This window comes from Ctenopharyngodon idella, chromosome 5 (genome assembly GCF_019924925.1).
Source record: "Ctenopharyngodon idella isolate HZGC_01 chromosome 5, HZGC01, whole genome shotgun sequence".
Classification (NCBI taxonomy): Eukaryota; Metazoa; Chordata; class Actinopteri; order Cypriniformes; family Xenocyprididae; genus Ctenopharyngodon; species Ctenopharyngodon idella.
In genome coordinates, this window is record NC_067224.1 from 42,421,703 (window position 1) to 42,434,880 (window position 13,178).

At 37.3% G+C, this 13,178-nt stretch overlaps 1 protein-coding gene across 1 annotated transcript; it reads left to right on the forward strand.

Moving 5' to 3' along the window:
• The first annotated feature begins 849 nt into the window (after positions 1–849).
• Positions 850–11,675, forward strand: LOC127513477 (RNA 3'-terminal phosphate cyclase-like protein). The gene is made up of 9 exons (XM_051895261.1): positions 850–1,034; positions 1,695–1,766; positions 2,141–2,316; positions 4,636–4,710; positions 4,870–4,994; positions 5,118–5,243; positions 5,462–5,618; positions 10,185–10,288; positions 11,333–11,675. Exons 1-9 carry the CDS (start codon positions 920–922, stop codon positions 11,484–11,486), a joined length of 1,104 nt encoding a protein of 367 aa, XP_051751221.1. The 5' UTR covers positions 850–919; the 3' UTR covers positions 11,487–11,675.
• The last annotated feature ends 1,503 nt before the right edge of the window (positions 11,676–13,178 follow it).

A 13,178-nucleotide genomic window follows, 5' to 3' on the forward strand; every position in this document is an offset into this window, starting at 1 on the left:
AAACAAAACAGAATTCCTATGATCTTGAAATATGAGAGAGTGTGATTTCTAGACCTGGAAAAGTCTTAAAACTCGTCTTTTTAATTGTAATTCTTGCATTATATTTTGTTAATGCTGAATTAACGTTGTTTATTATATTTCTTATGACATGCTTATATTGTTTGTCTTGTATTTTTACCCTTTTTTCATCTTTTTTTCATCAATTTCACCTTTAAATAAAATGCATTAATATTATTTATCAAAAGTCATGGAAATTAATATAAGTTTAACATACATTTTTCAAGCTTTAAAATATTTTATCAAGAGTAATTGCTACCTGTGACTAAAAAAATATAAAGGAAGAAAATGTAAAAGTAATAAAAAAGATGAAGAAAAACGAGATCTAAACAATTAGGGAAAAAATTAAACTGTAAAAATGTGCTTCATCTCATTCTTAATCACTTTCTGGATTTTTCTTGACTTTTTTTTTCTTCTTAAATTACTCTGCCTTTTTTCCTGTTTTGGTTGTTTTTAATCCATTTTAATTACGACAAACCTGTGATTGTCGCGCAACTCGTCAAGGCTGGAATGTGATTGGTTATCAAGCCACACGTGATCCGACAGCCGTTACGCTTCTCCTCATATCTCTGCTTTTATTCGGTACACTAAAGTACTACATTAAAATATATAAATTTTAAATATACAGACATATTTGATAAAAATCGTGTTCTGAAAGCATCACACACGGCTTGAATAAGATTCCATAATAATTTAATTAATAAACTATTAGCGCCGCTCTTGCGTTAAGGTTGGACTTTGGCGCCCTCTTGTGGTCCTTGTGTACCATTATATTTTCGCCTTCGCGTTTTGTCGCTTGTCCCTCGCAGGCTCTCGTCCGTGTTGAGTCCAGGCTGTGCTGCAGAAACACGTGTGTAACATCATGGAGTTTGAGGGCTGCAGCTGCTTCAGACAGAGGCTCGTTTTATCCACACTGAGCGGGAAACGAGTGAAAATACGAAACATCAGATCTAAAGATGACAATCCCGGCCTGCGAGGTGCGTCAAATATCATAAACTCATCATACGTGACATGTGACGTAGTACGAAACCAGTCAGTCAGCTCCAATAACATCAGTCTTCATCATCATTAAACCGTCTGTAAATGTATTTTATGAATCGTCTTATCATTATCTGTTGGCATATTGTACTTCTAAGACGTCAAATTCAAATTATGATTCTCTCTGATGCAGATTTTTTCTTTATGATTAATTAATTTGTCATTTATTTTAGATTAATATTCTTCATTTATGTTCTAAGTATTTTTTTTTATTATTATAAACACATTTTGAATGAAAACTTTTAATTTTTATTGCTTCAAAGCGTTATTATTTTTTATATTGTACATTTATTGTAAGTGATATGATTTTTTTCCCGATTATTTGACACTTTTTTTTTTTTTTTGAGTAGTTAATATTTACATAATTAACTTCACCATCCACTACAACTCATCAGTGTAAAAACAGTTATATTTTAATGTTGTAAAGACACACATAAGCCAGTTTATGTTTGTTTACGTCAGGCATTGACATCAGCAGCAAATGAAACATGACTTTTCCCATCAGATTTATACTGTTTTATTGTTTTTAAATCAAAAATATTTTTATTATGACAAAGATATTTGTTAGTGTTTCACTGAAACGTGTTTCTGTGGGTCAGAATTTGAAGCGAGCTTCATCCGGCTCCTCGACAAGGTGACCAACGGCACAAGAATCGAAATCAACCAAACCGGTGAGTTTTATGTTGATTATTTTCCTCATATTCTCCATTGTTCAGCTCCTCTCTTCCCAGTCTGTCAGTAACGCTCTGTTTAGTTCCTGTCTCTGTGAAGCCCCTCCCACAATATGCTCTGATTGGTCGGCTGGAGCAGTGTGTTGTGATTGGTGTTTGGGAAATGTCCCGCCCCTTACCAATAACCGCCAGTTTCAACACACTACTAACTAACTCAACCAGGCCCCGCCCCTTTATTCTGCGCATGAATTATTTAAATGAGGAATATTGTGAAGAAAACTGGAGGCGTTTCAGGGAGTTCAGAGACACTGATATAGAGAAGAACTCCCGCTGGAGGGACTTTGTGACTCACTGTTAACATCGTGTTCTCGCAGGAACGGTGTTGTTCTACCAGCCGGGGCTGCTGTACGGCGGATCCGTGGAGCACGAGTGTCACGTCCAGCGCTCTGTGGGTTATTATCTGGAGGCTCTGCTGATGTTGGCCCCGTTCATGAAGAACCCGCTGAGAGCCGTGCTGAAGGGCGTCACCAACGACCCCACGGACCCGACGGTGAGTGTCTTTATGGGGTCGACCGATGGATCATTTTTGCCAGTTCAGAGTGTCCACGGATGCTTAAAAAGTCTTAATTCATAATGTGAAAATAGAGCTTTAATTACCATTAAAATGTCTTAAATCCACTTTTCAAAGTCGAAATGACAGTATAGATTTTGATTTCATTTTTACTCATTGCTCTTTGGATTTGTAAAATCGGTGTAATGCGAAAACATGAATTAAGACTATTTGTTTCCCCAAATAAAGATTTCTTTTTATTTAGAGCGGCACGATTAATTGTTAAAAGATGGTGATCTTGATTCAAACACCCAAATGACAGATTAAACCTCTGACAAGTCCAATCACACCAATTCAGATCCGTGTTCTGATCCAGAGAGAGCAGTTGTAAGATATTAAACAGCTTCTTTTCAACCACACAGTTTCATTATTTCTGTGTTACAGTAATTCAGATGATCACAGAAGTACTGGGGTAAAAGTTTATAGTTCAGATATAAACACTGATGTCTACAGTAGTGATCAAAATAGAGTAAATTGCCTTTTGAAAGTAACTTGATGCTTCAAATAAAGATTGTATCAATTACATTGTTACACCAGTAGGTGGAGACAAGTGACTGTTGAAAATGTATTTGTCGTTGAATCATTCATTCAAAAGATTCGTTCAAAAACGCTGATTCATCCAGTAAAGTCTTTATGAGTGAGTCATTGAATCATTCACTCAATCCGATATAAAAAATGTGATATATATTTTTAAACAGACTAACATTCTGTCAGAACCTCTAGTGAATCACGTTATATTGTTTAGTTGTTCAGAATCATAATCTCTATTTGATTTGATAATTTATCCAGAATTGCGCAGCTCTAATATTATTATATATTTTCATTCCAGTATTAATAATACAATACACGAGAAGATATTTTGAAGAATGTAGGTAACCAAACAGTTTCTGGTCCACATTGACTTCCATAGTGTGAAGAAAAAAACTAATAAAATACTAGGGCTGGATATTGACACACATTTCAAAGTTTGATTTGATTTCGATTCACAAGCTCGCAATTCGATTCATTATCAATTATTTTGGATATATATAAGGAACAGTACTTGGCAAATTTTCTCAAGTAAAAAAACTAACGCTGTAAACTATAAATGGGAATCAGTTCTACATTACTGTAATATTGAAGGTTAAAATTAACTGATTTGTTTACAAACACTTAAATTAGTGGAAGTTAAGGAAGTTTTTATAATAAAAAAGTTAAAATACTAACTTTGCAATTATGTAATTATACTTCTACTCCAATTCGAAATACTTTATTTAAATGGTGGCTGTTATAAAAACTTGATGGATTTATTCAAACATGCATTAAATATTGAAGAACATTATAAATTCTAATGAAAGTGTAATATGGTGCATATTTAGCAAAATGCTCCTCTAGAGTTCAGTTTTCTAGCTGACTAACGAGTTTATAGTCACCGAATATGTTTTTCTGAGGTAAATGTGACGTTGCGTGACATTGTTTACAAGCTGTTTTATTGACGTCTTTCGTGGTTGAAACACTGATTGAGCGATTCCATGAGACCGGATACGGATTTCGGTAAGTTGTACTGTATCTTTCAACATACCTTTGGGTGTTCATTCATGTTTATTTCGCGCTGTAACTGGTGTTAAAGCGGAGGAGAGGATCAGTTCACGCGTGCTTCGCGTTGCCGCCTCTCTTGATCTGACGCTTCAGCCATCTGTCACGCCACATTAAACAGTGCCAAAACAGTGTTTTTTTTTAATAATAAATTGGACAGAATTTGAAATCTGTGTGATTTATTTCCTTGTTTGTCTGTTAACATCAGCCTTGTTAATGTGAAAATGCTTCGATCGCTTGCTTCACGAGACAAAGTCCAGCAGAGAATCCTGTGCCAGTGTGTGTTTATAGTTTGACAAACTTCCACACTTTCTAAATAAACTTTCTGAAGTATTTATGTGCACAAGAAACACACGAGCGAGGTCAATCATGTGCATATAAAGTCATGTAAAGTTCAAAAACGTTAAAGTCTGAAAAATATCAGTTCTTGCACATTTATATATTTCATGACAGTATTTATTAGTGTTATTGTTTTTATGTTTTATTTTATATTTTTATTTTATTTGATATATTTTTATTTTTTTTAGTTTTTCTGTCTTATTGTTAATTTTGTAATACTTTTCAGCGCTAATTTAAATTTTTGTTCATATTACTGATTTTAAAAACTATCAGCCAGATTTTCTTATCGTCATCGATTAAAATGACCTCTGATACTGTAATAACTGCATGTTCTCTGTCCTTCAGGTGGATCTTCTGAAGATCACTGCCATTCCTCTGATGAAGACGTTTGGGATTGATGGAGATAGTCTGGAAATAAAGGTGTGTCACTGTGTCCAAACAAAACCCTTTTTAAAACTCCATTAAGTTTGGCCACCTCTGTTTTGGATCGATTCCCAGGGAATCATGAACTGATAAAGCGGATACATTGATAAAAGCATGTGATAAATGCATAAATGTAAGTTGTTCTCATGATTGTAGGTGGTGAAGCGTGGCATGGCTCCTGGAGGAGGAGGTGAGGTGCACTTCACCTGTCCCGTCCGCCGCTCCATGAAACCCGTGCAGCTCACAGAACCGGGAAAAATCAAGAGGATCCGAGGAACAGCGTATCCTTCCATTGAGACACATAATCACACCGGTTACCATCAAATCTCATCATGAATTAAAGCAGTGACACGTAGTGTTCAGGTGTTTCTTTAGTGCCGGTTGGTCCTTAATCAGTGTGTCAGATTCTCTGTGCGAGTGTCTCCTCAGATGGCCAACAGAATCGTGGACGCCGCCCGGAGCATCTTAAACAAATTCATCCCAGATATTTACATCTACACGGACCACATGAAGGGACTGAACTCTGGGAAGTACGTTCAGGCACTCGCTGCTGATGCAGTGCTTAAAACACAATTGCGTTTAATCTACAACAACAATCTGTTCAAATGTGTTCTTGAGTACCTCTGGACGTGCTCGAAAGTGGACAAGCTCAAAACTTGTGATCCGATTGACGGAAACACATCTTAATACCAGGTGGAAACAGCCTCAGTGTCTCCCGTTATCCTTATGTAATCTGTTTCCTCTGAAGGTCTCCAGGGTTTGGCCTGACGCTGGTGGCCGAGACGGTGAACGGCACGTTTCTCGGAGCAGAGGTCGTGTCGCCGCCGCAGGGTCAGGGAGATCAGGTGCTGCCGGAGGAGCTGGGCAGAAACTGTGCCAAACTACTGCTGGAGGAGATCTATAGAGTGAGGATCACACACACACACACACACACACACACACACACTCTCACACACTCGCATACACACTTACACACACTCTCACTCAAACACACACACACTTACACACACACACTCAATCTCACACACTCGAGGCTTTATTGTAAAGTGTTAGCAGACATTTCTTACTTTAACTTGCAGCATCAATACTCTTTTTGTTTGATTGGCAGATTGAGACGTGACATCATTAACTGATTTGTGGGCGGGGATACACTTTTGTTTAGCCAATGGCAGATGAGTCTGTGTTTGAAACTCTTTTAGACTTTACATGAAAGTTGTAAGATCTGATCATTACTCTTTCAAGTGTTTTCTATTGGATAGTCTGGGAAAAGTTGAAGATTCCTGCGCTGAAGTGTCTTGAAATCAAAGCACAAGTTGTTTGGCCCAGGTGCAGAGGCATGCTGGGAAATAGATGCGTGTCCGTTTCATATTATTTCTTGTATGTTTGAGAACACACACTCTTGAGACGGTGGGCCGCAGCGATTACAGCAGCTCCTCTAAAGGGGATTACAGCAGTCTAACAGTAATCCATCGTGCGTCTGTAACTCTCTGTACTGACACCAGATAAACACTCGTGATACGCTCCCTTCATAGTGCGCACACAGGTAAGACAATCGGCACTAGTGTCTCTGGCTGTGAGGAATGAGTTGAGTTCAAATCAGCTGATTCTGTGTTTTTATACTGAATACTGGCTGTTTTTAGAGCTGTTAATATTTGAAGGCGCTGACAGATCTCACACAACAGCCACCAAAACACTCTGTGTGTGTGTGTGTGTGTGTGTTTGTGTTGAGGTTAATCAGTAGCCGGTGGTCAGTCTCTGTAGTAAACAGCCCTTGAATGCAGACTAGTTCAGACAGGCGTCTGGTTGGAAAAACTGGAAAACTTGAAGTGAGTTAGTTTACCCTCTCTTTTTATAAATTAAAAATGTAGATTTTTGTGTTTAAATGGGAAAAGATGTTTAGTGTCTGTGATTGTTCAGCATGTTTTTAATGCAATTCTGTCAATACGTTCTTTTTTATATTCAGTATCGTGCGAATATAAGAAAATAATTAACCTGATTTATGATGTCGCAGTTCTTTCTTGTTTTTCCTATTTCTTGGATTTTGCACAAGAAATGCATAACTAAATAGCAAGTTAGTAATAAAAAATAAAGAGAACTTGCTAGTATTATTATTTTATTGTTTCATATATTTCATATATATATATTTATATTTGTATAGATTGTATATATAAATATATCTCAGGGCTGGCAAAAATTATTTTCTGTTTATCACATTTAAAATATTTAACACAATTAAATTAAAAAGCAAAAAATAAAAATATATGTATTTTTTTTAAAGCTAATTAAAAAAAGATGTCTCTCAGTTATTAGTGGTTCAACGTATATCAGAAGTCACGGTTTGGATCATATTATGGTTTTTGAGTCACGGATTGGATCACCTTTTGGATCAGCAAAAAAAAAATTATAAATGGGCGGGGGGTAATGTAACTTTATTTTCATTTATTTCTTAAAGAACACTTTAAGTACTTTGATACCACAGTAATAATCTAGCTTTTAATAATTAAACATTATTAAAGAAGTGAACAGTCAGTAATAAAATAAGAACAAATACACAAATTACAAGCATAGATAAATACAGTATAACAAAGTTACAAATAAAGGTCCAGCAGTAGTGTTCAGGTACAGAAATGTATTCACTAAATGTATTATTAAACTATATTTATTAAATGTAAAATTAAATATAGATTAATCTTTGTTAAAGCTGTGTTTTGTTGTTTGATTGACAATGACAGACAGCTGCTGTCACTTTTAAGAGCGAATGAACGGATCCATTATAATGATACGCATCCGATTTCTTTCTCAACTGTTTGTTGAATTGAGACACAACCGACTGTGTTTTCGAGAATACTTGCTGATACTTGCAAAAAGAAGCGAAAGAGGAACGTGTCTCTCTCTGTGTGGCTGCGCATGTTCAAGTTCTCTCTTGCCTCTTCTTGCGCTTGAATGGTTTAAAATTGCTTGAATGTGTAAATTGTCACGAAAAAAACACATGATAAACTTTCCAGAAGAGGGCGGAGCTTTAACAGCTCAACAACAACAAAGCTGGAGAATCTCACACAGCCAAAATGAGGATTGTCAGTAACGGTGTTCAGCCTTACATTGTTCAAACCGGAGTCGACACTGATGGAGAGACTCAGGAAGAAGTTACAACTTTTAGACGTTTCTGAATGGTTAGTGGATAAATTTATGTAGTTGCTGTGGAGTTGATTCAACTCATCCACTAGCATGTGCCGTCATGTTAATCTTTTGTGTTGAATTGACCCTCGTTTGTGAAGCAGTCCGGCGTAAAATGACGGCATGACAACAACACTCTACTACAACAACTCTTCCTCTTCTCTAAAGCAGCCCAACATGGCCCCGCCCCCTTTGTTGCGTGTTCTCGGGGGCGGGGTTTATGTAAATTTTAGGGTTAGTCCACGAATCACATGTGCCGAACCGTGGTGCCCGGTCCGTTCAGATCATTTCACCCCCAGAAATTGAGAAAAATCATAGAATTACAGAAAAATGTGCAAATTACATATAAATTTTTTTTATTTATTTTTTTATATGAATACTAGCAGTGTTTTTTGCTGTGATGTTGGGGGTGGGGCGGCAGACAGGTGAAACCTGTTTGAAAACAGTCATTTTCACAATCAGAAACGTCACCTTTCAGTTTTAAATGGCTTTTTATTACGACAAAACATGTAGTTTGGATGTGAATCAGGTTTGAGTTTGAACTGGTTTGTTGTTTTTGTCTGCAACCATGGTGGTGCAGGAATCATGGGAGTGTTTTACTACAGTGGTTCGTCCATTTGATACCCAAACCTGTCAACAACACAATAGCGTAATTTTGCGTTTGGATTTCGGATCAAACCTGTATGAACTGTCATGATTCAGTGTTGCTGTTTTCAGCACTCATAGACGTTTTTGTGTGTTTTTGAGAATGAGTCGGTTATTTTCTGAATGACGCATGCGGCTGTTTATATTGAGCGTGTTTTGGCAGAGCTTTCCGGTCACTGACACGCTCGTGTCCTTGTTTGTGTCAGTCTGTACGAGAGTATCGACCGTTCCACCTGTATGAATCTCATGAAGAACTGTCAGGAATGGGTCATATTTCACTGCAAACGGAAAGAAATTAACAATTTTTTTGCATGAAGAAGAAAATTTTAAAACCATTAATATTTTTATGCATCTTGACCGTGTTTTCATGAAAATTAAACTCATTTGACTTCAGCATTTATGAATCTTTGTTAATGTAAGTTCATAAAAATCCAGCTGTTAGTTCATGTGAGTTAATGTAGTTAACAGATGTTAACACAGACTCTTATACTGTGATGTTTGTGCTGAAATATGATCTGGTCCCTGCATGATGATAACCACAGACGCTCCTTCTGCAGATCTCATGTCTTGTAAACATGTGGCCGGTTGTTATGCGAGTTTGACAAAGACGTTCAGTGTGCGGCCGGATAATTACATTTGACAATTTGTGCACCAGCAGCTGGTAAATATGACAGGAATATCACGTGAAGAGCGTTCGGGTCTCGGAGAGGTCTCTGGAGACGCTCCTGGACTGAATGTTTGGGACTTTTCCACCTCCGTCATGATACACTGAGCTGTGAACGAAAAAGGAATATTAGACCATACGATCGAGCCGTTTGTCAGGACGTGAATGTCTCTGAATTCTGGACGTGTTCGGGTAGATGTGTCATTTCTTGGTGAGGATTGACTTCTTGTTTAAAGTTGTTTTACGCTTCAGTTTATAATTCTCAAGTTTCGTAATGTCAGTAAACACTTCTGTCTCTTTAAATGAAGACTTCTCATTCAGTTAAACACTAACATGAACTAACATTAACAAAGATTAATATATACTGTATCAAATGCATTGCTCATTGTTAGTTAATGCATTTAGTTTTTCCAGTCAGAGCCATGGAGGATTATGAGTAAGTTTACTATGGTATTACCATCTGATTGCATCATTTAGTGAATGTGACCATATTAATGATTTATGTTTGTGTATGGATCAAGCTATAAATATGTATTTTTGTGTTTAATGTGGTGATTCAATCAGTCTGATCAGATGTTCTGGAATAAATTCAACAATTCGACTCAAAGAAGCTTTTCTGTCTCAGACTGAGTTGCAGATGTTTGGATCCGTGTTTGAGGAACATTTGCCTAAATATCCAACCTTCTCCCAGTGATCCGTGCCATCAGCATTAAACAGAAGTTGTGCTCGTCTTTTCTTCCGCATATCGAGTGAAACGCTTCTCAAACAAGAACAAATGTAGGGCGGGGCTTGATTTTGTCTGTGAGGAATTGATTGGATGGTTGTGGTTTGCTATTGGTGGATCTCATGTGAGTGACAGGTTGCCCCGCCCTCGTCATCAGAGAAGAGATCCTGCAAGAGTTTAGTTTTTTAATGAATGGTTTTAGTTAACCATAATAACCCTGCCTTGACCTCTTGATTCTGACCTTCTTCTTTCTTTATTTTCCAGGGCGGCTGTGTGGATTCAACCAATCAGAGCTTGGCTCTCTTGTACATGACGTTAGGCCAACAGGACGTCTCTAAAACTCTGTTAGGACCGCTCTCGCCCTACACGTAAGCATGCACACATGACCCAGTGAATGGAAGCAAATGAAGCCAACAGGGTTTTCCAGGGAAACATAATCAAAAGTACAAAAATAATCAAATGTCATTTAAAAAAGACTTGCAGCTTTTCCAAGTGATGCAGAAAGACTGGTATCTTTACTTTTACTAACAACTTGGTAACAATTTGACATTCCAAATGGTAATATTCCTTTTCTGCATTACATCTGTGTCTGGATCCAGCTGTTTTCTCTCCGCGGTGATGAATTCCTGCCGTCCATCCCTCATGAATTGTCCATTTTCAGTTATCATGGTACCGGTGCTGTGTGCCTGTCAAGTACAGTACTATGATAACTGAAGATTGACAATGCCAACCCATTTCACCTCCAGTGGATCAGCTCTCCGTATGTGTGTGGAGGAGATTTATGTTAAAAAATGGATTAAGTGCCTCTATTATGCTATTTTAAAGGTTCCTAATGTTGTTTTTGAGTCTCCTACAACAGATTCACTTTCATCCAAGGTCAAAAACACTTTAATGTTCTCATAATATCCACTGCAGCATCAGCTCTTTTCTCTCAGCGTCTGAAACGCTTCATTCGAAGATTATATTTCAATAATTTAACAACACATTCACATGTTCATGGTTATTACCTTATAACTAAAACCATAAACAAAAAACATTAATAAACAAATAAACACATTTAATACCAGCTAGTTGCCAAACCAGCATTTCTCATTTCATTAGTTTAATGTGATGTACTAAAATAACTAAAACTAAAACTGCTAAAAATGACAAACACACAACAGAATTATTAAAACTTTAACTGAAATTAAATTGCAAATGGAAAATATTTTTTTTTAAAATATGAATAAAAACTACAATAGTATCTCTACACTAAAATAACACTAGTTCATGGCTCTCTGATGTTGGTTTGGTCACATGACATGCAGGTAAACATGTTTTTTTGGGCATGTACTATGGTAATGACAGTCAGCAGGTGCTCTTTGTTCTTGTTGAATTCCCTCCATCTTCTAACTGGACGTTTTCCACCGTAGGATCGAGTTCCTGAGACACATCCGAGACTTCTTTCAGATCATGTTCAAGATCGAACCACAGAAGCCTGGAGAAGACGAATGCAAAGGAGGAGAGAAGATCCTGATGACGTGCGTCGGAGCTGGTTACAGCAACATCAGCAAATCCATCAAATAAAGACTCAACATCTCAACAGGACTCGTTAGACTCAATGTTTATAGTCTTTTTATATTTTGCCATGGAATGATGACATTCCCAAGTTCTTTCATGAAAAAATGTCTTGCTTTTGTACCACTCTGAGAGGCGTTTTTGTGCTTCACAAAGCATTTTCAAATTGAAGTTGGAGTAATAAACCTGTGTGCCGTTTCTGTGCTGATCTCTGCGTTTGATAATCCACATGTCGTTCTGCATTTCTGCACCTTTTAACTCCGTCCCAAAGAGGATTATTTAGTCCCTCGCATCTTATCTTTCTCCATTCCAGAATCCCATTTCCGGATGTCACAGCGGTGCAGTTTAATAAGGCAGTGTGCCGAACTACAACGACAGGGACGTTTGCAGGAGGCACAACATACAACTGCTATTGAAGACTTCATGACATCAGAATGAGTTTGAGTTCGTGGCAGTAGTTTTGAGGTCATCTGCACCAGTTATTGTAGTTAAAGGATTAGTTCGCTTCAGAATTCGAATTTCTTTGATAATTTTCTCACGTCCATGTTATCCAAGATGTTCATGTCTTTCTTTCTTCAGTGGAAAAGAAATGAAGGTTTTTGAGGAAAACATTCCAGGATTTTTCTCCATATAGTGGACTTCACTGGGGTTCAACGGGTTGAAGGTCCAAATGTCAGTTTCAGTGCAGCTTCAAAGAGCTCTACATGATCCCAGACGAGGAATAAGAGTCTTATCTAGAGAAACCATCGGACATTTTATAAAAAAAATAAACATTTATATACTTTTTAACCACAAATGCTCGTCTTGCACTGCTCTGTGATGCTCCACGCATTACGTAATCATGTTGGAAAGGGTAGGCAGAAGTACCGATCCAAAGTGAACGTCAAAGACTAAGTCAAACGGCCTTTACAAAAAAAGGTAAAACAATGATGTCGGACGATTTTGAAGTTGGAGGAGAAAATGAGATGGAGTTTTTCGCCCTACCACGGTACTTCCGCCTACATGACGCATGACCTTTCCAACATGATTACGTAATTTGTGGCGCATCACAGAGCAGTGCAAGATGAGCATTTGTGGTTAAAAAGTATATAAATGTTTATTTTTTTTATAAAATGTCCGATGGTTTCTCTAGATAAGACTCTTATTCCTCGTCTGGGATCATGTAGAGCTCTTTGAAGCTGCACTGAAACTGACATTTGGACCTTCAACCCGTTGAACCCCAGTGAAGTCCACTATATGGAGAAAAATCCTGGAATGTTTTCCTCAAAAACCTTCATTTCTTTTCCTCTGAAGAAAGAATTCTCCAGTTCCATTCAGTGATTTGAGATGAATTGAACAAATGCTTATACAATGTTCAGGATAAAATGCCGAAAGAGCCGTTCTGTACTGTAATGTCACAGTGTCATGCAAAGAACAGGGATTCATTTACATAGTCAGATCTATATAGTCTAGAGTCTCAAATATACTTTATAATCAAACGATCATAACAGTGTAATTTTAATGACCTCATCTGTCGACGGTGAATCTCAGAGCTGGTTCAAACATATCCACATCACTATGATCAGAACTGCTGTTTTCTCACCACTGTCGTTTTTTATTTTTGTTGTTTATTTTTTATTGAGAGGAAAGCTTTAACAGTATATCGCTGCAAAAGTACTTCTAGTTTCTAATATCCTGAGCTGAACTCTATAGAAGACTGAA

What these genes read in the sequence shown, in the direction of transcription:
- LOC127513477 (XM_051895261.1), top strand. Translation starts at nt 920, where the DNA reads ATGGAGTTTGAGGGCTGCAGCTGCTTCAGACAGAGGCTCGTTTTATCC. An exon ending in TGACAATCCCGGCCTGCGAG is followed by an intron (nt 1,035 to 1,694) that starts GTGCGTCAAATA and finishes TCTGTGGGTCAG; the next exon opens with AATTTGAAGCGAGCTTCATC. An exon ending in AATCGAAATCAACCAAACCG is followed by an intron (nt 1,767 to 2,140) that starts GTGAGTTTTATG and finishes GTGTTCTCGCAG; the next exon opens with GAACGGTGTTGTTCTACCAG.